The 27,967-nt window shown below is 37.6% G+C and overlaps 1 protein-coding gene and 1 long non-coding RNA gene across 7 annotated transcripts in view; one reads left to right on the top strand and one right to left on the bottom strand.

The window, feature by feature from the left end:
• LOC107967096 (uncharacterized) overlaps positions 1–27,967 on the top strand; it is an 88,871-nt gene that overhangs the window by 13,182 nt on the left and 47,722 nt on the right. The window lies entirely within an intron of this gene.
• The window catches only part of MS4A13 (membrane spanning 4-domains A13), a 38,925-nt gene continuing 12,604 nt past the window's right edge, over positions 1,647–27,967 (bottom strand). For 2 of the 4 annotated variants that reach the window (XM_001140323.6, XM_009460431.4), the window contains 2 exons: positions 26,219–26,314; positions 19,933–20,135 (listed from right to left, as the gene is read on the bottom strand). In XM_001140323.6, coding sequence (XP_001140323.1) covers positions 20,079–20,135; positions 26,219–26,314 — 153 coding nt within the window. In that variant the 3' untranslated portion in view covers positions 19,933–20,078. Of the gene's footprint in view, positions 2,111–19,224; positions 19,285–19,932; positions 20,136–26,218; positions 26,315–27,967 lie in introns of those variants that run through there. The other 2 variants (XR_010147552.1, XM_016920967.3) reach the window with 2 other exon arrangements.

Genomic DNA, 27,967 nt, shown 5'->3' with positions numbered 1-27,967 from the left:
GAAAACATTCCATGCTCATGGATAGGAAGAATCAATATCGTGAAAATGATCATACTGCTCAAAGTAATTTACAGATTCAATGCTATTTCAGTTAAACTACCATTGACATTCTTCACAGGATTAGAAAAAAACTATTTTAAAATTTTTGCTAAGCAAAAAGAACACAACTGGAGATGTCATGGTACCTGACTTCAAACTATACTAGAAGGCTACAGTAGCCAAAACAGTATGGTACTGGTACAAAAACAGACATGTAGAGCAATGGAACAAAATAGAGAACTCAGAAATAAGACTGCACACCTAGAACCACCTGATCTTCAACACACCTGACAAAAACAAGCAATGGGGAAAACATTCCCTCTTTAATAAATGGTGCTAGGAGAACTGCCTAGCCATATGCAGAAAATTGAAACAGGACCCCTTCCTTAGACCTTATAGAAAAATTAACTTGAGATGGATTAAAGACTTAAATGTAAAATCCAAAGCTGCAAAGGTCCTAGAAGAGACTCTAGGCAATACCATTCAGGACAAAGGCAAGTGCAAAAATTTTATGGTGAAAATGCCAAAAGCAATTGCAACAAAAGCAAAAATTGACAAAACAGACCTACTTAAACTAAAGAACTTCTGCATACCAAAAGAAACTATCATGAGGCCAGGTGCGGTGGCTTATGCCTGTAATCCCAGCTCTTGGGAGGCTGAGGCAGGTGGATCATGAGGTTGGGAGTTCAAGACCAACATGGCCAAGATGGCGAAACACTGTCTTTACTAAAAATACAAAAATTAGCTAGGCATGGTGGTGGGCACCTGTAATCCCAGCTACTTGGGTGGCTGAGGCAGAGAATTACTTGAACCCAGGGGGTAGAGGTTGCAGTTAGCTAAGATCACACCACTGCACTACACTACAGCCTGGGTGACAGAGACTCTGTCTCCCAAAAGAAAAAAAAAAAAAAGAAAAAGAAAGAAAGAAACTATGATCAGAGTGAACAGACAACCTACAGAATGGGAGAAGATTTTTGCAATCTACCCATCTGACAAAGATCTAATATTCAGAGTCTACCATGAACTTAAACAAATGTACAAGAAAAAAAAAACAGGCAATCCCATTAAAAACTGGGCAAAGGACATGAACAGACAGTTCTCAAAAGAAGACATTCATGTGGCCAACAAGCATATGAAAAAAGCTCAACTTCACTGATTATTAGAGAAATGCAAGCCAAACCACAGGAAGATACCATCTCATGCAAGTCAGAATGGCAATTATTTAAAAAATCAAGAAATAACAGATGCTGGAGAGGATGCAGAGAAAAGAAATGCTTTCACAGTTTTGGTGGGAGTATAAATTAGTTCAACCATTATGGAAGACAGTGTGGCAAATCCTCAAAGATATAGAAGCAGAAATACCATTTGACTCAGCAATTGCATTACTGGGTCTATTGCATTTTTCACTTCATTTATTGTATTTTTCAGCTCCAAAATTTGTTGTGTAAAATAATTTTAATCTCTCTGTTGAGTGTATTCATTTGATCATTTATTATTTTCCTTATTTCACTGAATTGTTTATCTGTTTTTTCTTGAAGTTTGCTGAGCTTTCTTAAAGCAATTATTTTAAATGGTCTGTGAGGCAGTTTATACATCTTTATTTCTTTGGGGTCAGCTACTGGGAGACTGTGTTATTTTGGTAGTATGTCTACTTAGTTGTTCATGTTCTTTACTGCCTTATGTTGATTTCTGTGCATTTGTAGAGCAGTCACCTATACTAGAATTTACAGACTAGTTTTTGTTGTATAAACACCTTTTCCTATGGGTAAAAAGGAGGTGCAAGAGTGTTTGCTAGGTGGGATGCAGCAGCAGTTCTGGCATCACTGAGTGCACAGCTGTGCAGTCTCTTTGCAGCTCTGTCAGCTGGGTTTGGTACTGACAAAGATTACATGGATCCTCAGCATGCAACAGTGGGGATGTTTGTTGCAGTAGTGTGAGTTGTTGGGGTTTATGGTGGTAGTAGCTGCTAAGGTCTTCTTGATCCTGATGTTGTAGTGATGGAAGTTCTCTTGACACTGGATCCTACTTGCAAGCCCAAATGGCATTGGCACTGATGTCTGCTGAGTGGTACCTGTGGAGTGGCCATAGAAATGAAGCCTGAAATGTTGGGATTCACTCAGGATGGTGGCAGAAATATTAACGGGAAATATTAGGAAAAGTTATAAGAAATAGTCACAAACCTTTTGGAAGGCCGAAAGGTTACATAGCTTGTAATAATTGAACAGGCTGAAGGCAACCAGTTCTTACCTTAGAGCATTAGGTCATAGGGTAAATACTAGGGACAATAGAGGCTTCCCCAGTTAAGTCTGTTTACCCTACTTCCATTAACTAACCTTTGAGCCAGATGCCCCTCTTGGGGGGAGGTCGACCAGGGATATTGCCCCCTAATAGTGTTTAGATGGCAGTACCTGAGCTTTAATCATTCCTAGAACTACTCTCTTAACCGTGTTAATTATCCACAAGTGTGTTGACTCAGAGCTTTTGTTGTTTATTGTATACTAAATAAATGCCTGGAGTGCGAACTGCTCAGGGCTGGCCGCAGTGACAAACCCCTCTTGGTGTGCAGGCAGTCGGACACTCAGCAGGACTGGCAAAAGAGATTATCTGTGTATCAGTGTAGGTTTTATTCATCTGTTGTTTGGGTCAGGGTCTGCGGGTGGACCCCCATAGCTAATGCCCTCCAGTGAGGAGCAATATCTCACTGAAGCACTGGTACTTGTGGAGGGTCTATGAATCCTGAATCTGAGGTGGTACTGGCATTGGTGGCTTGGGCACTGGCACCCTTGCTGTCTTGTTGGTAACAGTATGCAATGCATAGGTGCTTGTGAAGCAACTGTGGAGCTGAGCAGAGACATAGGCAGAGATACAGGGCTCAGGTGCCCAGTTCTGTATGGTGGCTGTTGCCTGGAATATGGTCACATTCAAAGAGACTCTGGCTTCAGGGTCTGGAATATGAACTAGATTGCTATGGCAATGGCTTTGGTGTCTGATATGTGGGTATGTGCAGTGCAGCCCTAGATCCCAAGTCTGGAGTGTGGGCACTTGCAGGGCGGCTGCTACTCAAGGGTTGAGGGTTGGGAAAGATAGTGGTTCCATTCCTTTAGGGGCTCAACAGAGGCTGCCTTTGGAGGGGAAAGTGGTATACAGCTGCATCTTTCTCTCTGAGGTTCCCCTGCAAGAATGACTGTTAGTTGTCTCTTGGATGTAAAAAGTAAAAAAGTAAAAGATGCCAGTGTTTTCTGTGGAGCAGGCCACTGGGGATGATGGTGGTTCCTGTACATGGCTGATACTAATAGTCTCTGCATTTCATTTTTGTTCCTAGCCATCTCTAGTTATCACAAACATGCTGATCTCACCAGCAATCCTTTCTGTGTGAATATTCTCCATTTTGTGTGCTCTGTTGCGTTGCTGCAGATTTTTTCCTGGTCCCTTGAGTCTTCTCAGGGTGATTTTGGTTTGTGGATAGCCATCTATATATGTTTTTTGTGTATGTATGTGTGTTTGCGGTGGGGCAGGTCAGCGCGGATGAAGGCTGGTATCTCCTACTCTGTCATCTTGATGACATTACTCAGTCATTTCTTGTTTTACTTTGACAGAATTTCAGACATTGTGTATGAAAATTTGTAGTGATAACTTGATGCTCTGGGTGATATTATATTCCTCCTGAAATGATTTATTTTTGTTTTTGGTAGAATGTTAGTTTTGGTGAAGCTCACTTTAATATCATGTGATTGACCTGATTTGAGTCGGAGTATCCTTCTATTAGAGGTAGAGCCTATTTTCGTTCAACTTTACTGTTAGGATATAGCCCTTTTAAGGATCACAGCAGTCCTGGGTGTTTATAGTTACTCTTTACAATCTTTTGAGAGTAATGAAAGCTCTTCTCCACTTCTTAACCTCTAATTTGATGTTTGTGATTTAGAAAATGCCTCTGGGCAAAATGTTGTGCCAAAAGCCTGGGTTATCTCTTGGTTCCACTCTGGAAGCATGTCTCCTTAAATCCCAGATCTCCAGCCTTCAAACAAATGATATTTTTAAAAATTGGCTTCCTTTTGTTCTTTGTAGGAGGCTTTGATTGCAGGAAGCTAGTCCTTAACTGCTGGAAATTGACACCCTTTTATTTCCATATTTAAAAATTAAAACATTTAAAAACATTTTTAATGTTATATCATAGTTGTACATATTTTTGAAGTACATGTGATATTTTGATACATGTATACAGTGTGTAATAAAATCAGGGTAATTAGGATGTTCACATATGAATAATTTATCTTTTCTTTGTTAGGAACATTACATTTCTTCTAGCTATTTGAAATATATAGTAAACTATTGTTCACTTTAATTTCACTACTGTACTATCAAATACCAGGACTTATTCCTTCTATCTAATTGTATTTTTTACCTATTAATGAAACTCTCTTCATCACCCCCTCCTCCCTTCTTTTTCCAGCCTCTGCTAAACACTGTTCTATTCTCTACCTCAATGAGATAAACTTTTTTAGCTTCCACATATGAGTGAGAACATTCAGTATTTGTTTTTTGGTGCCTGGCTTATTTCCCTTAACGTAATGACCTCCAGTTCTTCCATGTTGTTGCAAGTGACAAAACTTCACTCTTTTTTATGGCTAAATAATATTCCATTTTGTATACACACCACATTTTAAAATTCATTTATCAATTAATGGACACTTTGGTTGATTCCATATCTTTGCTATTATGAAAAGTGCTGCAATAAAGATGAGAGAATAGATATTTCTTTCATACACTAATTTCCTTTCTTTTGGATATATACCCAGCAGTGGGATTGCTGGATCATATGGTAGTTCTATTTTTAGTTTTTTGAGGAACCTCCTTAATGTCTTCCATAATGGTTGTATTATTTCACATTCTTTCCAATGATGTACAGGCATTCCCCTTTCTCTGCATTCCCACCAACATTTGTTATTTTTTCTCTTTTTGATAATAGCCATTCTAACTAGGGTGAGATGATAGCTCATTGTGATTTTGACTTTTATTTCCCTGATTATTAGTAATGTTGAGCATTTTAAAAATATGCCTGTTGAGTATTTGTATGTCTTCTCTTGAGGAATGTCTATTTAGGTCTTTTAACCATTTTTAAATTAGATTAGTTGGGCTTTCTGCTATTGAGTTGCTCAAGTTCCTTACATATTCTGGTTATTAATCCCCTGTGTGGATGAAGAGACTGTGAATATTTTCTCCTAGTGTGCAGATTGTTGATTGTTTCCTGTGTTGTGCAGAAGCTTTTTAGTTTGATGTAATCTTATTTGTCTATTTTTGCTTTGGTTGTCTGTGCTTTTGAAGTCTTACCCAGAAAACTTTGCCCAGACCAAGGTCCTGTAGTGTTTTCCCCCCAATGTTTTCTTCTACTAGTTTCAGAGTTTGAGGACTTACATGTAAATATTTAATCTATTTTGAGTTGCTTTTTTGTACATCGTGAGAGGCGGATCTAGTTTCATTCCTCTGCATATGGATATTGATTTTTCTGAGCATCATTTATTAAAGAGAATGTCCTCTTCCCATTGTGTATTCTTGGCATCCTGGTTGAAAATGAGTTGGCTGTAAGTGTGTGGATTTATTTCTGGATTCACTATTTTGTTCCATTGGTCTCTGTATCTATTTTCATGCCAGTATGATGCTGTTTTGGTTACTATACTTTTGTAGTAGGATTTAAAATCATGTAGTGTGATGCCTCCAACTTTGTTCTTTTTGCTCAGGATTACTTTAGCTATTCAGGATATTTTGTAGTTTCATATGAATTTTTGGATTTTTTTCTATTTATGTGAAAAATATCATTGGTATTTTGTTAGGGATTGCATTGAGTCTGTAGATTTCTTTGGGTAGTATAGACGTCTTAACAATATTAATCATTTTAATGCATGATTATGAGATATCTTATTATCTTTTGTGTTCTCTTACATTTCTTTCATTCGAGTTTTATAGTTTTCCTTGTACAGATCTTTCACTTCTTTGGTTAAATTTATTCCTAGGTATTTTTTTTTTAAATTGTAGCTATTGTAAATGGGATTGCTTTCTTTTTTTTATTATACTTTAATTTCTAGGATACATGTGCACAACGTGCAGCTTTGTTACATATGTATGCATGTGCCATGTTGGTGTGCTGCACCCATTAACTCATCATTTATATTAGGTATTTCTGTTAATGCTATCCCTTCCCGAGCCCCCCACCCCATGACAGGCCCCGGCGTGTGATGTTCCCCACCCTGTGTCCATGTGTTCTCATTATTCGATTCCCACCTATGAGTGAGATCATGCGGTGTTTGGCTTTCTGTCCTTGTGATAATTTGCTCAGAATGATGGTTTCCAGCTTCATCCATGTCCCTACGAAGGACCTGAACTCATCCTTTTTTATGGCTGCATAGTATTCCATGGTACATATGTGCCACATTTTCTTAATTGTCTACCATTGATGGACATTTGGGTTGGTTCCAAGTCTTTGCTATTGTGAATAGTGCTGCAATAAACATATGTGTGCATGTGTCTTTATAGTAGCATCATTTATAATCCTTTGGGTATATACCCAGTAATGGGATGGTTGGGTCAAACGGTATTTCTAGTTCTAGATCCTTGAGGAATCACCACACTGTCTTCCGCAATGGTTGAACTAGTTTACACTCCCACCAACAGTGTAAAAGTGTTCCTGTTTCTCCACATCCTCTCCAGCACCTGTTGTTTCCTGACTTTTTAATGATCACCATTCTAACTGGTATGAGATGGTATCTCATTGTGGTTTTGATTTGCATTTCTCTGATGGCCAGTGATGATGAGCATTTTTTCATGTGTCTTTTGGCTGCATAAATGTCTTCTTTTCAGAAGTGTCTGTTCATATCCTTCACCCACTTTTTGATGGGGTTGTTTGATTTTTTTCTTGTAAATTTGTTTAAGTTCTTTGTAGATTCTGGATATTAGCCCTTTGTCAGATGGGTAGATTGCAAAAATTTTCTCCCATTCTGTAGGTTGCCTGTTCACTCTGATGGTAGTTTCTTTTGCTGTGCAGAAGTCTTTAGTTTAATTAGATCCCATTTGTCAATTTTGGCTTTTGTTGCCATTGCTTTTGGTGTTTTAGACATGAAGTCCTTGCCCATGCCTGTGTCCTGAATGGTATTGCCTAGGTTTTCTTCTAGGGTTTTTATGGTTTCAGGTCTAACATTTAAGTCTTTAATCCATCTTGAATTAATTTTAGTGTAAGGTGTAAGGAGGGGATCCAGTTTCAGCTTTCTACATATGGCTAGCCAGTTTTCCCAGCACCATTTATTAAATAGGGAATCCTTTCCCCATTTCTTGTTTTTGTCAGGTTTGTCAAAGATCACATGGTTGTAGATGTGTGGTATTATTTCTGAGGGCTCTGTTCTGTTCCGTTGGTCTATATCTCTGTTTTGGTACCAGTACCATGCTGTTTTGGTTACTGTAGCCTTGTAGTATAGTTTGAAGTCAGGTAGTGTGATGCTTCCAGCTTTGTTCTTTGGCTTAGGATTGTCTTGGCAATGCGGGCTCTTTTTTGGTTCCATATGAACTTTAAAGTAGTTTTTTCCAATTCTGTGAAGAAAGTCATTGGTAGCTTGATGGGGATGGCATTGAATCTATAAATTACCTTGGCAGTATGGCCATTTTCACAATATTGATTCTTCCTATCCATCAGCTTGGAAGGTTCTTCCATTTGTTTGTATCCTCTTTTATTTCGTTGAGCAGTGGTTTGTAGTTCTCCTTGAAGAGGTCCTTCACATCCCTTGTAAGTTGGATTCCTAGGTATTTTATTCTCTTTGAAGCAGTTGTGAATGGGAGTTCACTCATGATTTGGCTATCTGTCTGTTATTGGTGTATAGGAATGCTTGTGATTTTTGCAGATTGATTTTGTGTCCTGAGACTTTACTGAAGTTGCTTATCAGTTTAAGGAGATTTTGGGCTGAGATGATGGGGTGTTCTAAATATACAATCATGTCATCTGCAAACAGGGACAATTTGACTTCCTCTTTTCCTAATCGAATACCCTTTATTTCTTTCTCCTGCCTGATTACCCTGGCCAGAACTTCTAACACTATGTTGAATAGGAGTGGTGAGAGAGGGCATCCCTGTGTTGTACCAGTTTTCAAAGGGAATGCTTCCAGTTTTTTCCCATTCAGTATGATACTGGCTGTGGTTTTGTCATAAATAACTCTTATTATTTTGAGATACGTCCCATCAATATCTAGTTTATTGAGAGTTTTTAGCATGAAGGGCTGTTGAATTTTGTCGAAGGCCTTTTCTGCATGTATTGAGATAATCATGTGGTTTTTTGTCTTTGGTTCTGTTTATATGATGGATTACTTTTATTGATTTGTGTATATGGAACCAGCCTTGCATCCCAGGGATGAAGCCAAGTTGATCGTGGTGGATAAGCTTTTTGATGTGCTCCTGGATTCAGTTTGCCAGTATTTTATTGAGGATTTCTGCATTGATGTTCATCAGGGAGATTGGTCTAAAATTCTCTTTTTTTGTTGTGTCTCTGCCAGGCTTTGGTATGAGGATGATGCTGGCCTCATAAAATGAGTTAGGGAGGATTCACTCTTTTTCTATTGATTGGAATAATTTCAGAAGGAATGGTACCAGTTCCTCTTTGTACCTCTGGTAGAATTTGGCTGTGAGTCCGTCTGGTCCTGGACTTTTTATGGTTGGTAGGCTATTAATTATTGCCTCAATTTCAGAGCCTGTTATTAGTCTATTCAGGGATTTAACTTCTTCCTGATTTAGTGTTGGGAGGGTGTATGTGTCCAGGAATTTATCCATTTCTTCTAGATTTTCTAGTTTATTTGCGTAGAGGTGTTTATAGTATTCTCTGATGGTAGTTTGTATTTCTGTGGGATCAGTTTGTATTTCTGTGGGATCAGTGGTGATATCCCATTTATCATTTTTTATTGCATCTATTTGATTCTTCTCTCTTTTCTTCTTTATCAGTCCTGCTAGCAGTCCATCAATTTTGTTGATCTTTTCAAAAAACCAGCTCCTGGATTCATTAATTTTTTTGAAGGATTTTCTGTGTCTCTATCTCCTTCCATTCTGTTCTTGTCTCAGTTATTTCTTGCCTTCTGCTAGCTTTTGAATGTGTTTGCTCTTGCTTCTCTAGTTCTTTTAATTGTGATGTTAGGGTGTTGATTTTAGATATTTTCTGCTTTCTCTTGTGGACACTTAGTACTATAAATTTCCCTCTACATGCTTCTTTAAATGTGTCCCAGAGATTCTGGTATGTTGTGTCTTTGTTCTCGTTGGTTTCAAAGAACATCTTTATTTCTGCCTTCATTTCGTTATGTACCCAGTAGTCATTCAGGAGCAGGTTGTTCAGTTTCCATGTAGTTGTGCAGTTTTGAGTGAGTTTCTTAATCCTGAGTTCTAGTTTGATTGCACTGTGGTCTGAGAGACAGTTTGTTATAATTTCTGTTCTTTTACATTTGGTGAGGAGCGCTTTACTTCCAACTATGTGGTCAACTTTGGAATAAGTTCCATGTGATGCTGAGAAAAATGTATATTCTGTTGATTTAGGGTGGAGAGTTTGGTAGATGTCTATTAGGTCCACTTGGTGCACAGCTGTATTCAATTCCTGGATATCCTTGTTAACTTTCTGTCTCGTTGTTATGTCTAATGTTGACAGTGGGGTGTTAAAGTCTCCCATTATTATTGTGTGGGAGTCAAAGTCTCTTTGTAGGTCTCCAAGGACTTGCTTTATGAATCTGGGTGCTCCTGTATTGGGTGCATATGTATTTAGGATAGTTAGCTCTTCTTGTTGAATTGATCCCTTTACCATTATGTAATGGCTTTCTTTATCTCTTTTGATCTTTGTTGGTTTAAAGTCTGTTTTATCAGAGACTAGGATTGCAATCCCTGCTTTTTTTGTTTCCCATTTGCTTGGTAGATCTTCCTCCATCCTTTTATTTTGAGCCTCTATATGTCTCTGCACATGAGATGGGTTTCCTGAATACAGCACATTGATGGGTCTTGACTCTATCCAATTTGCCAGTGTGCATCTCTTAATTGGGCCATTTATCCCATTTGCATTTAAGGTTAATATTGTTATGTATGAATTTGACCCTGTCATTATGATGTTAGCTGGTTATTATGCTCGTTAGTTGATGCAGTTTCTTCCTATCATCCATGGTCTTTACAATTTGGCATGTTTTCACAGTGGCTGGTACCAGTTGTTCCTTTCCATGGTTAGTGCTTCCTTCAGGACCTCTTGTAAGGCAGGCCTGGTGGTGACAAAATCTCTCAGCATTTGCTTGTCTGTAAAGGCTTTTATTTCTCCTTCACTTATGAAGCCTAGTTTGGCTGGATATGAAATTCTGGGTTGAAAATTCGTTTCTTTAAGAATGTTAAATATTGGTCCCCACTCTCTTCTGGCTTGTAGAGTTTCTGCCGAGAGATCCACTCTTAGTCTGATGGGCTTCCCTTTGTGGGTAACCTGACCTTTCTCTCTGGCTGCCCTTAACATTTTTTCCTTCATTTCAGCCTTGGTGAATTTGACAATTATGTGTCTTGGGGTTGCTCTTCTTGAGGAATATCTTTGTGGCGTTCTCTGTATTTCCTGAATTTGGATGTTGGCCTGCCTTGCTTGGTTGTGGACGTTCTCCCAGATAATATCCTGAAGAGTGTTTTCCAATTTGGTTCCATTCTCCCCATCACTTTCAGATATACCAGTCAAACGTAGATTTGGTCTTTTCACACAGTCCCATATTTCTTGGAGGCTTTGTTTGTTTCTTTTTACTCTTTTTTCTCTCAACTTCTCTTCTCACTTCATTTCATTAATTTGATCTTCAATCACTGATACCCTCTCTTCCACTTGAACAAATTGGCTAGGTAATTCTCGTGCCATGGTTTTCAGCTCCATCAGGTCATTTAAGGTCTTCTCTACACTGTTTATTCTAGTTAGCCATTCGTCTAATCTTTTTTCAAGGTTTTTAGCTTCCTTGCGATGGGTTTGAACATCCTCCTTTAGCTCAGAGAAGTTTATTATTATTGATCTTCTGAAGCCTACTTCTGTCAACTTGTCGAAGTCGTTCTCCATCCAGCTTTGTTCTGTTGCTGGCAAGGAGCTGTGATCCTTTGGAAGAGAAGAGGCGCTTTGATTTTTAGAATTTTCAGCTTTTCTGCTCTGGTTTCTCCCTATCTTTTTGGTTTTACCTACCTTTGGTCTTTGATGATGGTGACCTACAGATGGGATTTTGGTGTGGATGTCCTTTTTGTTGATGTTATTCCTTTCTGTTTGTTAGTTTTCCTTTTAACAGTCAGGACCCTCAGCTGCAGGTCTGTTGGAGTTTACTGGAGGTCCACTCCAGATCCTGTTTGCCTGGGTATCACCAGCAGAGGCTGCAGAACAGCAAACGTTGCAGAACAGCAAATATTGCTGCCTGATCTTTCCTCTGGAAGCTTCATCTCAGAGGGCACCCCACTGTATGAGGTGCCAGTCGGCCCCTACTGGGAGGTGTCTCCCAGTTAGGCTACTTGGGGGTCAGGGACCCACTTGAGGAGGCAGTCTATCTGTTCTCAGATGTCAAACTCCATTCTTGGAGAACCACTGCTCTCTTCAAAGCTGTCAGACAGGGACATTTAAGTCTGCAGAAGTTTCTGCTGCCTTTTGTTCAGCTATGCCCTTCCCCCAGAAGTGGAGTCTACAGAGGCAGGCAGGCCTCATTGAGCTGCAGTGGGCTCCACCCAGTTCGAGCTTCCAGGTTGCTTTGTTTACCTAGTCAAGCCTCAGCAATGGCAGATGCCCCTCCCCCAGCCTCGCTGCCGCCTGTCAGTTCAATCTCGGACTGCTGTGCTAGCAGTGAGCAAGGTTTCATGGGCATGGGACCTGCCAAGCCAGAAGCGGGATATAATCTCCTGGTGTGCTGTTTGTTATGACTGTTGGAAAACCGCAGTATTAGGGCAGGAGTGTCCCAATTTTCCAGGTACAGTCTGTCATGGCTTCTCTTGGCTAGGAAAGGGAATTCCCTGACCCCTTGCACTTCCCAGGTGAGGCGATGACCTGCCCTGCTTCGGCTCACACTCCATGGGCCGCACCTACTGTCCAACAAGTCCCGGTGAGATGAACCCAGTACCTCAGTTGGAAATGCAGAAATCACCCATCTTCTGCATCGCTCATGCTGGGAGCTGTAGACTGAAGCTGTTCCTATTTGGCCATCTTGGAAAGATCTCGGGATCACTTTCTTGATTTATTTTTTGGATTGATTGCTGTTTGCATGTAGAAACACTATTGATTTTTTGTATGTGTTGATTTTATATCCTGCAATTTTACTGAATTCATCAGTCCTGTGAGTTTTTTCATGGAGTATTTATATTTTTCTAAATATAGGATCATGTCATCTGGAAAAAAAGATAATTTGACTTCTTCCTTTCCGTTCTGGGTGCCCTTTATTTCTTTCTCTTGCCTAATTGCTCTGGCTAGCAATTCCAGTACTATTTTGAATACAAGTGGTGAAAATGGGCATCCTTGCCTTGTTACAGATCTCAGTGGGAAGGCTTTCAGTTTTTCTTTGTTCAGTATGAGATTAGCTGTGGGCTTGTCATATGTGTCCTTTATCATGTGCAGGTATGTTCCTTCTATACCAGTTTGTTGAGGGTTTTTATCATGAAGGGATGTTGAATTTTATTGAATGTTTTTTAAGCCTGTATTGAAATGATCATATAGTTTTTGTCCTTTATTCTGTTGATATGATTGATCACATTTACTGATTTGTACATGTTGAACCATTTTTGCATCTCTAGGTTTAATTCCAATAGATCATGATAAATAATCTCTCTTAGTATGTTGTTCAGATTGCTAGTATTTTGTTGAGGATTTTTGCATCTATGTTCATTAGGGATATTGGCCTGTAGTTTTTGTTGTGTTCTTGTTTGGTTTTGGTATCAGAGTAATTCTAGCCTTATAAATGAGTTGAATACTATTCTCTCCTCTTTAATTTTTTGAAATTTAAAATTTGAGTAGAGTTGATATTAGTTCTTCTTCCAATGTTTGGTAGACTTTAACAGTGAATCTGTCAGATCCTGGGCTTTTCTTTGATGGGAGACTGCTTATAACTGCTTTGATCTTGTTACTCATTATTGGTATCTTCAGATTTTCTATTTCTTCATAGTTCAATCTTGGTAGGTTGTATGTGTCCAGAAATTTATCCATTTCTTCTAGATTATCCAAGTTATTGGCACATAGTTGCTCATAATAGTCTCTAATGATCCTTTGTATTTCTTTGGTTTCAGTTGTAATGTTTCCTTTTTCTTCTCCAATTTTATTCATTTGGGGCTTCTCTTTTTTATTCTCCTTTTTATTCTAACTAAAGGTTTGCCAATTTTGTTTTATCTTTTCAAAATTCAGCTTTTCATTTTGCTGACCTTTTGTATTGTTTTTTGGTCTCAATTTCACTTATTTCTGCTCTGATCTTTTAAAAATGTCTTTCTACTAATTTCAGGGTGGTTTATTCTTGCTTTTATAGTTTCTTGAGGTGCACTGTTAGGTTGCTTATTTGAAATTTATTTAATGTAGCTATTTATTCGTATAAGCTTCCCTCTTAGTACACTTTTTCTGTATCCCATAGATGCTGGTGTGTTTTGTTTCCATTTTCATTTGTTTCAAAAGTATTTAAAATTCCTTCTTAATTTCTTCCTTGACCCATTGGTTGTTTGAGGATATATTGTTTAATTTTCATGTATTTGTACAGTTTCCCAAGTTCCACTTGTTCTTGATTTCTAGTTTTATTCCATTGTGGTCGGAAAAGACACCTGATACAATTTTTACTTTTTTGAATTTGTTGAGACTTATCTTGTTGCTAAAATATGGTCTATCCTGGAGGTTATTCCATTTGCTGATGAGAAGAATGTGTATTCTGCAGCAGTTGGGTAGAATGTTCTCTAAATGTCTGTTAGGTCCAATTCATGTGTAGTTTAACTACAATATTTCTTTGTTGATACTCTGCATGGATGATCTGTCCACCGCCAAAAGTGTGTTGTTGAAGTCCCTTACTATTATTGTATTATAGTATATCTCTCATTTCAAATCTGTTAATATTTGCTGATATATTTGGGTGCTCTGGTGTTGGGTGCATACATATTTACTATTGTTATCTCCTATTGTTGAAGTGACCCCTTTATCAGTTATACAATGGCCTTTTTGCCTTTTTGTATAATTTTTTTATTTTTTATTTTATTTTTTATTTTATTATTATTATACTTTAAGTTTTAGGGTACATGTGCACAATGTGCAGGTTAGTTACATATGTATACATGTGCCATGCTGGTGTGTTGCACCCATTATCTCGTCATTTAGCATTAGGTATATCTCCTAATGCTATCCCTCTCCCCTCCCCCCACCCTGCAACAGTCCCCAGAGTGTGATGTTCCCCTTCCTGTGTCCATGTGTTCTCATTGTTCAATTCCCACCTATGAGTGAGAACATGTGGTGTTTGGTTTTTTGTCCTTGCGATAGTTTACTGAGAATGATGATTTCCAATTTCATCCATGTCCCTACAGAGGACATGAACTCATCATTTTTTATGGCTGCATAGTATTCCATGGTGTATATGTGCCACATTTTCTTAATCCAGTCTATCGTTGTTGGACATTTGGCTTGGTTCCAAGTCTTTGCTATTGTGAATAGTGCCGCAATAAACATGTGTGTGCATGTGTCTTTATAGCAGCATGATTTATAGTCCTTTGGGTATATACCCAGTAATGGGATGGCTGGGTCAAATGGTATTTCTAGTTCTAGATCCCTGAGGAATCGCTACACTGACTTCTACAATGGTTGAACTAGTTTACAGTCCCACCAACAGTGTAAAAGTGTTCCTGTTTCTTCACATCCTCTCCAGCACCTGTTGTTTCCTGACTTTTTAATGATTGCCATTCTAACTGGTGTGAGATGGTATCTCATTGTGATTTTGATTTGCATTTCTCTGATGGCCAGTGGTGGTGAGCATTTTTTCATGTGTTTTCATGTGTTTTTCATGTGTTTTCATGTGTTTTTCATGTGTTTTCATAATTTTTGACTTAAATTCTATTTTATATTATCTAAGCATAGCTACTCCTGTTCATGTTTGGTTTGCCTTTGCATGGGATATCTTTTTCCATCCCTTCACTTTCAATCTGCGTGCATCTTTATAAGTGAAGTGAATTTCTTATATGCAACATATAGTTGGGTTCTGTTTTTAATTCATGCAGCCACTCTTTGTCTTTTAATTGGATAATTTAATTTACTTAATAACAGTGTTATTATTGATAGGTAAGTCCTTACTACTGCCATTTTGCTTCTTGTTTTATAGTTGTTGTGTAACTTTTCTCTTCCTTTCATACTGTTTTCCTTTGTATGTAAGTGGTTTTCTCTGGTAGCATGTTTTAATTCATTGCTTTTAATTTTTAGGATATCAATGATAGGTTTTTACTCTGTGGTTTCCATGACACTTATATAAAGCATCTTATAGCCATAGCAAGTTGTTTAAAACTGACACCAACTGAACTGATTGCACACAACACGAAGAAAAAAACAACCCTGTACACATTAACTTCCTTCTCTCCCCACATTTTGAATTTTTGAAGTCACAATTTACTGTGTAAAAAATAATGCTGGTTTAAAATAGTTGTATTTTATACCTTCAGGATTTCTGTTTGATTTTAATTATGTTAATCTCTCTTAAAATTTCTGTGATAAATATTGCCTATTTAAAATAGGCAATATTTTTATTTTTTATAGTTTAAAATATTCTTATTTTTAATAGTTTTGTCTTTTAGTCTTCTTACTAAAGATATAAATGGTTTAAACACCACAATCACAATAACAGTGTAACAGTCACCTTAGCATTCTATTCTTTGGGTTTGAAGAACTTCCATTAGCACTTCTTGTTGGACAGGTCTAGTAACAATATGTTTCCTCAGCTTTTGTTTGTCTGTTAAAGCTTTTTCTTTCTCCTTCGTTTCTGAAGGATAGCTTTGTTGGGCACAGTGTTCTTGTCTGGCATTTTCTTTAGCACTCTGGATATATTGTTTTACTCCCTCCTGGCCTGTAAAATTTCTGCTAAGAAGTCTGCTGCTGCCACGTGTATTGGATCTCCCTTATATTTTCTTTCTTTTCTCTTGCTGCTTTTTGAATCCTCTCTTTTGTCTTTTACCTTTTAGTGTTTTTGTATGTCTTGGGGTGTTCCTATTTGTGTTGAATCTGATTGATGACCTTTAACCTTTCTGCACCTGGATATTTATATCTTTCTTCAGGTTTAGAAAGTTTATGTTATTGTTTATTTGAATAAGCTTTCTACCCCTTTGTCTTTTTCAATTCCCTCTTTAACTCCAATAACCTGAATATGTTCTCCTTTAATGTTGTCTCATAGGTCCTGTAAGCTTTCTTTATTCTTTTTCATTCTTTTTTCTCCTCTGACTGTATATTTTCAAATAATCTGTCTTTGAGCTCACTGATTATACTGTTTGATCACTTCTGCTGTTTATGCTCACTATTGCATTTTTCATTTCATTCATTGTATTTTATACCTTCAGGATTTCTGTTTGATTTTACTTATTTCAATCTCTCTTAAAATTTTTATGATAAATTTCTAAATGGATTCTCTATGTTCCTTAAAGTTCATTGAGCTTCCCTACAGCAGCTTTTTTGAATTCTTTGTATGAGAGATCACACATCTCCATCATTTTAAGTTTGGTCTCTGGTGCCTTATTTTGTCCATTTGTTGAGGTCATATTTCCCTAAATGTTATTGATGCTTGTGGAAGTGTGACAATATCCATGCATTGAGGGATTAGGTATTTATGTCATTCTTCACAGACTGGCTTTGTTTATGCCTGTCCTTTAGAGGGATTTCCAGGGATTCTAAGCTGACTTACTGTTGTTTTCCCAGAGCCTGTGACCACTGCAGCTGTCTCAGCATTATAAGACACCCTAAGCCCACGCTTACTGTGAACCTCTTGAAGGCTTCAAGGTTGACACAGCTTTCTGACCCAGATGGACCTGGGAAAGACTCAAGAAGGGTACTGGGGTTGTGTGAAAATGCTGAATGACTGTCCCAGTGGCCCAGATAGGCGCATACCTCCTAGCAAGTCTCTGTACAGGTGGGCTGTGTCCCCAAGTGCAGCAAGAGTAGCAAAAGGCCTGGGCCCTTTTGGGAGCTGCTGTGAGAAGGAAGCTAGTGGGCCCATGTCAGTTCAGATAAGCATGCATCATCCAGCAGATTCCTGCACAAGTGGGCTAGTTTCTTGACTGCTACAGGAAGGGCCAGAGCTGAGATTGGTCCCCTTCAAGATCTGCTGTGAAACAGAGGCTGGCGTGCTGGTATAGCTACCTTACTGTAGCAGGAGAGTTTTGAAATGAGATTGGGCCCACTTGGGATTTTCGGTGAGACAGAGGATGAGGAGGTCAATCTCAGTGTAGAGGGGTACATGCCACCCAGCAAGTTCCTGCACAGATAGGATAGTTCCTCAACTGCAGTGAGAGGGGCCAGAGCTGAGATTGGGCCCCCTCAGGATCTGCTGTGGGATAAAGGTTATAGAGCCCAGTCTTGTTGGCTCAGAGGGCACATGTCTCACAGGAGGACCCTGCAAAAATGGGATAGTTCCTTGACTGCAGCAGAAGGGACTGGAGCTGAGACTGGGCTCCTTTGGGATCTCCTGTGTGATGTAGGATGGAAAGCCCATCTTGTTGGCCCAGACAGGTACTCATTTCCCAGCAGATCTCAGCACAGATGGGATAGTTTCTCAACTGCAGTGAGAGGCACTGGAGCTGAGAGTGGACCCCCTTGGGATATGCTGTGGGACAGAGGTTGGCAAGCCCATCACGGAGGCTCAGATTTCCGGGTTACAAGAGATGACTGAGTCTCCCTTTGGGGTTCTTGTGTGAGTAGCTCTGAGCTGGGATCTCAGCTCAGGAAGGCGGAAGCAGAGCCACAGTGCACTTTTCAGGGTCCCTGCCAAGTTCAATGTCAGCAGGCAGACAAGCCTTTCCACCAAGACATTGGTGTGCATGATTCCTTCTGGAACCCTTGGCAGATGGTTTTGGTTGTAAGCTCAAAGCCAAATGAGACTTTAAACAAGCCCCTTCAAGGACTAGGACATTACTGGGCTTGAATCTACAAGAAATCTTGGCAAATCAGCCACTCGGGTGTTGGTCTGCACTCTAAAAATGATTCTCCTGGGTCTTGGGCTCCACTGGGTATTTGACAAACTGCTACCTGAATCCCGAGGCTCCTGCAGAGAGACTTTTGACTTGGAATGGGTACAGAATTGTTGTTGTTCTGGGAGATATGATTAGGTTACTTTCTAGTCTGCCATCGTGGTGACATCACCCCTCAATATTTTTAATTACCATCAAAATCAATCAATTTATAGCTGATCTTTCCTCTGTCTCCAGATTTGTATTTTCAACTGTTTAATTGACGTCTCTACTTTGATGTTCTCTAGTTATCTCAAACTCAACTTATCCTAATAGAATTTATCATTTTATCCAATTCTGTTATGTCTTATATGCTTTATATCACTGTAGGTTTTATCTAATCCAGAAACTAGGGGATTATTTTAGATTCCTTCACACTTCATGTTTAATCAGCCAGTCAGGCTAAAACTTACCACTTTTCATTGCTTCTCTGAATCACTACAATAATTATCCATTTTTCCCTCCCACAATCCAGTTGCTTTAATCAAATTTATACTTTCTAATGCATTTTCCCATATTTCATACTTTTTTCAATGTAAATCCAAGCCTATAATTTTCCTGTTGAACTACTTTCCAATGGCCTCCTACTGTCTACAAGATTTAGTTCAATACTTTAGTATTAACTCTTTGATGATTTGACTTCTTTATTATCTGGCCTCCCCCCATCTCTCCAGCTTTCACTCTTGACTTCCTCCTCCCTGTCATTAAATTTTAATATATTTATTTTAGCTGTGATCTCTCCCACATTTCTAATAACCTAAAGTCTTCTATTCAAAATGTCTTCCTACCTTCCTGTTTGGTAAACTACTAATCCCCTGCTCAGGGGTCTTTCATAAAGCTTTATTCCTCTTATTTCACATCTGAAGGATTATTTCTTCTGTCTTATTTCTACTTTTTTATAGTCTGTTTATATGTCATACATAGTCTTAATTTGGTAGCTGTTTGTTTCCTCCCCTAAAATAAAGTCTCCTTGTCATCAGGTACCTTATTAATTGTTGATACTCCAGAGCTTAATATATTATTCATTGGCATACAGTAGACAATCTGAAAAAAAATGAGATAAGTGCTGAAATTCTTAGAATCAAGTAACCTTAGTTTACAGTGTTAGATAACAATTAGTGAAACATCTTTCTGAAGTAATATTCCATATTAGAAGAGAGGGTGAATTGAATTCAGAACCGATTTCTAGAAAATTCTCCTTATTGTGGACAAACAGTCTGTCTGCTTTGAAAAGCAGTTGAACAGGTGATCCAAACAATGATAAGAAGAAAGAAGCAAGGGGAAAGAAAGATAAGAAAGATAGCAGATATGTTCAGGGCAGAAAGGAACTTTAAATAAGGAGAAGAGAAGTCAAAGAACAATGAAGGAAATACGAATTAGAGGCCTTTTGATTCATACTTTGGTAGAAGCTAGTTAAAGTAGAAGAACTCAGACTGTAAAATGTGCTTTCTACTTGTATGGACGTAAGTATTTAAAGTTTTCCTGTGAATTATACGGCATCATGGCCCAAGTCTTTATAGCCTTCATTCTAGAGATAATAATGAATCTTTTTTACAGTCTCTTACAAAAGCTTTATTATGGAGAGTTGACAGCTATTCAGCGTACCTAGATAACACATTCATCCTGTAATAATCTCATATTTAAATAGGGAAAAGCTTTCCCTTGCAGCCTAGAAAAATATAAGCAGAGACATTTTTGAATGAGGAGAAAAATTCACCTTGTTTGTATTTTATTTTGCACAAAGTCTGTAGGCTTCGTAACTGCTTTGTTATACAGAGATATCATTAGGACCCTCACCAGGCATCAGCAACAGCAAAATTCTCACATTTCTAGGGTTTTTAAGGAGTGCTGTCAGCTTCCTCAGTAACAGATGTAAGATCATTTTGTCTTCGAAACTAGAAAAAAAGTAACCTCTTACAAATCATATCATTTTTCTTAAAATTGCACAACTAATAAATAGATCTTTTTCTTAAAAAATACAGGTAATACTGATATTTATAGAGTGAAATCTTAAAGTATCCTATTTCTGTCCCATTCCTATTTCAACCTTCTTTCTTTCTTCCTTTCTTTCTCTTTCTTTCTTCCCTTCCTCCCTTTCTTCTTTCTCTTTCTTTCTTTCTTTCTTTTCTTTCTTTCTCTTTCTTTCCTTCCTTCCTTCCTTCGTTCCTTCTTTCTTTCCCTTTCTTTCTCTCTCTCTCTCTCTTTCTTTTCTTTCTTTCTTTCTCTTTCTTTCCTTCCTTCCTTCCTTCCTTCCTTCCTTCCTTCCTTCCTTCCTCCCTCCCTCCCTTCCTCCCTTTCTTCTTTCTTTCTCTCTCTCTCTTTTTCCTTCCTACCTTCCTTCCTTCCTTGGGTTTTTTTTTTTTTTCAAGGCCTTGTTCTGTTTTCAAGGTCATGTCGCCCAGGCTGGAGTGCAGTGGTGCGATCTTGGCTCACTGCAACCGCCTCTCTTTCAGGTTCAGACTCAAGCGATTCTCATGCCCCAGCCACCTGAGTAGTTAGGATTACAGGCCTGTGCCACCATGCCTGGCTAATTTTTTTGTATTTTTAGTAGAGACGGGGTTTCACCATGTTGACCAAGCTGATCTTGAACTCCTGGCCTCAAGTGATCCTCCTGCTTCAGACTCCCAAAGTGTTACGATTACAGGTGTGAGCCACCATGCCCAGCCTTCAACCTACTTTGTTAATTTCTGTTGGATCACTTGTGTCTTTTGGTGTACCTTCAAACTTTTATAATAAAAATAACCATAGTCTTCTTGAACATAAATCTTAATAGATGCCAGCACCCTAGCCTCTCATGACATTTCTCAACTATTACCTATTCCTTCCCTTCAAGGTAATGGTCATTTTGACTTTTAGATAAGGTCATCGATCCTGTCAATTTTTTTTTCTAGTTTCATCAACTAAGCTTCATCCCTAAACACTATAGGTTAGCTTTAGTTTTACCTGGTTTCAAACTTCATATGAATGGATTTTTTACAAGTATGCATTCTTTTGAGTTTTTATACTCAACATTTTATTTGTAAGATCCATCCATGATGTTAAGTGCAGGTATAGTTGCTTTTAATCACCATGTCAAATTTGAATAAAGTAATACACCTCAACTTATTCATCACTCACCCACCTGTGTTATTTCCACTTTGGGGCTACTATGAATAATACTGCTCTCTATATATTCCTGGAAGTTTATCTTAATGCATAAGTGCAAACATTTCTGTTGGTTATATATCAAAGATTTAAATTACTGATCATAGGGTATGCACATTTTAATTTTTAGTAGGTAATGCCCAAAAGGTTTTAAAAATTGTTGCAATAACTTATATTTCAACTAGGAGTTTGAGAGATATTTCTTTTATCTACAATCTTTGCTATCAGTTGGTATTGTCAATATTTTGAAATTCAGTCATTCCAGTAGGTACTTTAAAATATCTCTGTCATTTTAATGTTATTATTACAATGAATAGATTTATATCTGACATTTTATTATTTGTTTTATACATGTCTCATGTGTTTTCTTTTCCTTTCCTTTTTTTTTTTTGTGAGATAGGGTTTTACTCTGTCACCCACACTGGGGTACAGTGGCCTGAATATGGCTCATTGCAGCCTTGACCTCCTGGGTTCCAAGTGATCCTCCCACCTCAGCTGCCTAAGTAGCTGGGACCACAGGCATGTGGCACTATGCATAGCTAGTGTTTTTATTTTTACTTTTTTGTAGAGATGAGGTCTCGTCATGTTGCCCAGGCTGGTCTTGAACTCCTGGGCTCAAATGGTCCTCCCTAGTTGGCCTCCCAAAATGCTGGGAATATGGGTGTTAACCAGCCAAGCCTGGCCATTGTGTTCTTTCTTTATTTTTTAAAAATTAAACATACTTTGTGTATGTTAATTCCCTTATTTTTAAGCTATCATATTTTTAGCTTGCTTAATCACTAAATAAGCACCCTAATTTATCAGTCTACTTCAGATGAATGCTAATTCAATTCCAGTAAAATACAGCAACTTTATTCCCATATAACTCATTCCCTTTCCTTTTCTTTGTGCTATTATTGTCATCTATTCTATCTATATATATTATATAACTACCAATATGGTATTATAATTACTGCTTTTATAATCTTATCTTTTAAAATTTAAGAGAAAAATTGAGAAACTGTCTATTGAAGAAGGGTTGGCAAGCTATGATACATGGACCAAATCTAGCCCACTCCCGTTTTTGCAAATAAAGTTTTGCTGGAACAAGCCATATCCATTCCTTTATGTATTGTCTATGAATACTTTCATGCTAAAAGGTGGAGCTGAGTAGTTATGACAGATGGAATTAATGTTACTAATAACACGACCTTAAATTAAGGTAATCATCCTGGATTACCTGGGTGAGCCCAATGCAATTAATGCTACTGTCTTTTAAATCAGTTAACAGAAGAAAACACAAAAGATGTATTTATACTGCTTTTCATAACCACCTACATAATTACTTTTACTGGTACTTTTTTTATTTATTCATGTGCATTTGAGTTTCATCTGATGTCACTTTTCAGTCTAAAGAACTTCCTTTAGTGTTTCTCATGAGGAATTTCTGCTAGCAACACATTATTCATCTGTGTATGTCTCTATTTCACCTTCATTTTTGAGGGATAGTTTTAAAGGATAAAGAATTCCTGCCTGACTGTTTTTCCCCCTGCACTTTAATATCTGATTCCACTACCTTCGGGCCTCCATTGTTTTGGTTGAGAACCCAGCTGTTAATATTATTGTGGTTCCTTTATATATGAAGAGTCTTGTTTTTATTTTTTATTTTTTGCTGCTTTCAAGATTTTCTTTTTTATCAGTTTGACATGGAGGTGTCTAGGAGGATCTCTTTGTGTTTATTTTACTTGAAGATCCTTGAGCTTTTTGGATGTATTGAATGTTTTCCATGAAATTAGGGGAGTTTGGGAGCCATTATTTCTTTAATTTTTTTTCTGGTACTCCCCATTTTTATGGGACTCCCATTATACATGTGATGGTATCTCAAAGGATTTTGAGGTTCTGTACAGTTTTCTTCATTTTGTTTTTTTCCTGTTCTTCAGACTGGGCAATATCTTTTTTGCTCTCTTTATGTCTGTTTATTTTGTTTTTTGTCAGCTCACCTCTGCTCTTGAGTTCCTCTAGTGGTTTTTCATTTCAGTTCTTGTATTTTTAAACTCTAGAACCTCCATTGGGTTTTTTATAATTTCTGTCTCTTTTATTGACTTTTATTTGATGAATCATTGTTGCCATCTTATAATTCTTCAAACATATTTACTTTACTAATTTTTGAAGCCTTTCTTTGTTAAGTCCAACATTTATTCTTCCCTTGCTCAAAGACACTATGTCTATTAAGTGTTGTTTTGAACTCTATGGGTAACTATTTCTTATTATTTGCATACTTTTTGTTGTTGAAAACTGGACATTTTAGATAATATATGGTAGCAATTTTAGATTCTGATTGCCTCATTTCCCAGGAGTGGTGGTTATTGCTAACCACCAGTATCTTGAAATACTGGAAGTCCTAACTCCCAGTACCTTGGAATGTGACTGTATTTGGAAATAGGGTCTTTTAAGTGGCAATGAAGTTATAATAAGGTAATTAGAATGAGCCCTAAGCCAATATGACTGGTGAGCTTAGAAGACACTAGGACACAGACAAATAAAGAGAGAAGACCATGTGAAAACACAGGGAGAAGACAGCCAAGTGAAAGCCAATGAGAGAGGCCTCAGAAGAAACTAACCCTGCCAACACCTTGATCTTGAACTTCTAGCCTCTAGAATTGTAAGAAAATAAGTTTGTTGTTTAAGCTACAGTCTGTGGTGCTTTGTTATAGAAGCTCTAGGAAAGTATTAGACACCTTGAGCCAGTAAGACTTCTACCCTTTCCCAATGAATCAGTGTAGCTTGAGCAATATATTCAAAGTTGAGGCTGCTCCAGCTTTTACTTTATTTTTGCAAGGTCTCTTGTTCAACCAAGGGCTCACTAGGACCTTCTCCTGTCTCCTTAGTATGTGTATAGTTTGCACATATTTATATTATTCCAGACTACAGGGGAAAAGTAGGAAGTTATCAAGGTCCACTGTGGCTGTCCTGTTCCTCAAATTTCTCTGTTGAGTTTCTGGTTGGTTGCTAGTAAATTTTTTGCCCCAACAAGTATTGTGATCTTAGTCAGGCTAGGAGTGACCTTGGCCTTATCTGCTTGTTTGTCACTGGGATTACTGTTGTTTTAATAACGCTTTTGGTCATGGAACTTTCTGAGCTCTGTTCCAAATAAAACTAGTCATCTCAAGCAATGAGGCTGCTGGGCCTCACAGTCTGACCCACCAAGGTAAACTTCTGCGTAACGGAATCTGAGGGTGGGGTGGTATATTAGTCTGTTTTCACAGTGCTATAACAAACTTGTCAAGGCTGGGTAATTTATAAAGGAAAGAGGTTTAATTGACTTACAGTTCCACATGGCTGGGGAGACCTCAGGAAACTTACAATGATGGCATAAGGCAAAGGGGAAGCAAGTACCTTTTTCACATGGCAGAAAGAGAAAGAAGACTGAGTGAATGAGGAACTTGCTAAACACTTATAAAACTATCAGATCTCATGAGAACTCACTCACTATCATGAGAATAGCATGGGGAAAACTGCCCCCATGATCCAATTTCCTCCCATCAGGTTCCTCCCTCAACACCTGGGGATTACAATTCAAGATGAGATTTGAGTGGGGACACAAAGCCTAACCATATCAGGTGGGAAGAGTGGGAACAGTCCCAAGCTAACATGCCACAGACATCCACTGTTCTTACTGAGGTCCAGTAGATTTTCTTAAATAAACACTTCTCAAGTTCTTGTATGCTTGGTCAACTTCCTGAATCTTTAGAAGGTTGTTAATTGACAATTTTGTTCAGTTTTATAATTTCATTTTTAGGGAGAGTTACCATGTCCTCAATCAGCCATTCTGGAAATGCAACTCATTCCCTCTCTTTAGAAATCTTTTTACCATATAGTCTTATAGTTGTTTCTGTATTTCAATCAGTTGCTGATCATAGTAGTCTTCCTTGACCATCCTACATAAAATAATCTTGCCTTATCTCCTTACTTTGCTTTATTTTACTTCATAACATTTTTCAGTTCTTGACATTTTATATTTTTATGTGTTTGTTTATTGCCTTTCTCCCCCAGTGGAATGCAAACTCCCTAATGGAAAGGCCATTGTTTTGTTAATCATTGCATCCTTAGTGCCTATGACAATGCCTAGCAAATAGCATGCTCTCCATAAATATTTGAGAAAGAATGAATGAATGTTAGATATGTAGTCTTCTAAGCTTGTGAGAAAATAATCATTCTCATAAACTTTTGTGAGTTGTTATAGCATTTTGGGATGTTGTTACACTTGATCCTGCAATTACATTTCTAGGAATCAAACACCTAAAGAATTAGTGGTCCTGTATGCAAAAATATTTATACTCAAATGTTCACTGCATCATTGTTTATAATTTAGAAAAAACTGGAAACCAAGCTACATATGCAGTAATTAGGGAATGTTAAATACTAAGAAAAACAATGAAGGCAATAAAAGGCATTATTTAGATATGTTTTGTAATGGAAAGATATTTCTAATCATTGCAAAAAATGAATGTGACAAAACAATGTGAATATAATACATACAATTAGTAAAGAGAATGTGTGTGTATTGGTCTTTTTTTGTATAGAACTGGATGTGTGGATACGATGAGAACTATATTAAAGAAAAATCACTTTTTACTCTATATGCTTTTTGCTTTTAAATGTAGTTTCATGTATTATTTTTATAATTTTATGCTTTCTATTTATAAAACAACAAAAATAAAAAATAAAGGCAATATCACACATTCCATTTATATTAGTTCTAAATATTTTGTATCAGTGCACTTCATCTCCTCATAGAGTGTAGTTACTAGAAATCAACATCTTTTGATTTGCCAGAGAGTGGGTAAACACTTACCAAATTGGAACAGCTGTATATTGAGTGTGTAAGTGCAATAGAAAATTCCAAAGCGTAGAAGAACAGTAAAATACGTGATACTTCCCTCCCAAGTTTCTATAACCAAAAAAGAGGGAGAAATCTTAATGCTATTATATTTAGTGAGTGCAAACATGATCATGGAAGGAGCTACTGGTATGAGAGTCAAAAAAAAAAAAAAGGAAGGAAAATAAGAACAGATAAACCTTTCACCATTTGATTTCCTTAGACATTTCTACTCCTTTGCCCTCTGCTACACTTTCCTTAGCTTTCAGTTCCTCAATTCAGCATCTGTGGCTTCTGCATTTGATCTCCATTGCTTAGCATTCTTGTCTCACTGCTGACAGCTTTTACAGAGTCGCTGGCACAGCTCACTATCTAAACTCTCCAGTTACTAAGATTTGACTCTCCTGTCTCTAATGATAAGATGGCCACCAACAGATTTATCAAGCAATCCTTTTCTATTAAAACAGCTATTATTAATCACAACCCTTCTTAAATTTACATACATGGTGATAAAACTCTCACATATATATTGCTCTAATATCGTTTAAAATGATTAATACATTCAAAAAGAGTTCAAAGAACATTTAACTTGGAAGCATAAGGTGATTGTGACTGCTATCAGAAAGATATTTTCAACTACAAATCTGATTGGTTAGTTATGTGAATAATATTGGTACTCATCCTGAAAATGTGGGTTTTGTGCTAGCTGTGGAAAGACAAGAATGATACTCAGAACTAGAAAGAATGACATCATAATTCTCTCCCTTTCAATTCCTTCTCTAACTCTTCCTCCTCCTTCTTTGTTTGGTTTATTTAATATCTTTTATATTCAAGAAACTATCTGGTAGTAGGAATTAGATGATAGGAATGCAATGACACATAACTTCCTGATTTCTTAGAGTTTATAATGAAGTAGAAGAGACAGAAAGATAATATAAGGTACCATAAAAAATGGATAAAAACTTGCTCAATCATTATAGGGGACAGGAGGGACAGGAGGTTCACTCCAAGCTATTACTCTCTGGGAAGGCTTCATAAAGTGGTAGGACCTTTGAAATAAGGGTAGGACTGAGAAAAACGAAGGAAGGAAGCAGCATTCTAGGAAACTTTAAATTTTTATTTGCTTGTTTCCTTGTAACCTATCTTGTTTCAGAAAGTTTAATAGCATAAATTAAAAGTGTGACAATTTAAAAATTGAGACATAAAATACAACCAGTAGTAAAGCTAAAATACAGATTTGAACAACCTATGGTTTTTAATGTGAGAACAAAGCTGAATGTAAGCAATATAACATTTTGAGAAAATGAAAAACAGGTTTTAACTGAATTACAGTGTTCATTCATATTTGATATAAACAGGAGGATAAGGAAAAGATGTAGAAGGTTTGAAATACCAAGGTAAATAATTTTGATTTAATTTTGTTGGCAGAAATGCACAATCATAATCATAACATTTTAGCTAGAAAGTACTTGGGACCTCTTAGCTGACAAGACTGTGAAAAGTCATTTTGCCCATATTCCTTATTTTTTTTATTTTTTAATTTAATTTTTTTTGAGACTGAGTCTCGCTCTATCACCCAGGCTGGAGTGCAGTGGCTCAATCTCGGCTCACTGCAACCTCTGCCTCCTGGGTTCAAGCGATTCTCGTGCCTCAGCCTCCCGAATAGCTGGGATTACAGGTGCCCACCGCCATGCCTAGCTAACTTTTGTATTTTTAGTGGAGACA

This window comes from Pan troglodytes, chromosome 9, assembly GCF_028858775.2.
Source record: "Pan troglodytes isolate AG18354 chromosome 9, NHGRI_mPanTro3-v2.0_pri, whole genome shotgun sequence".
NCBI lineage: Eukaryota > Metazoa > Chordata > Mammalia > Primates > Hominidae > Pan > Pan troglodytes.
This window is presented reverse-complemented; position numbering and strand designations above follow the sequence as displayed.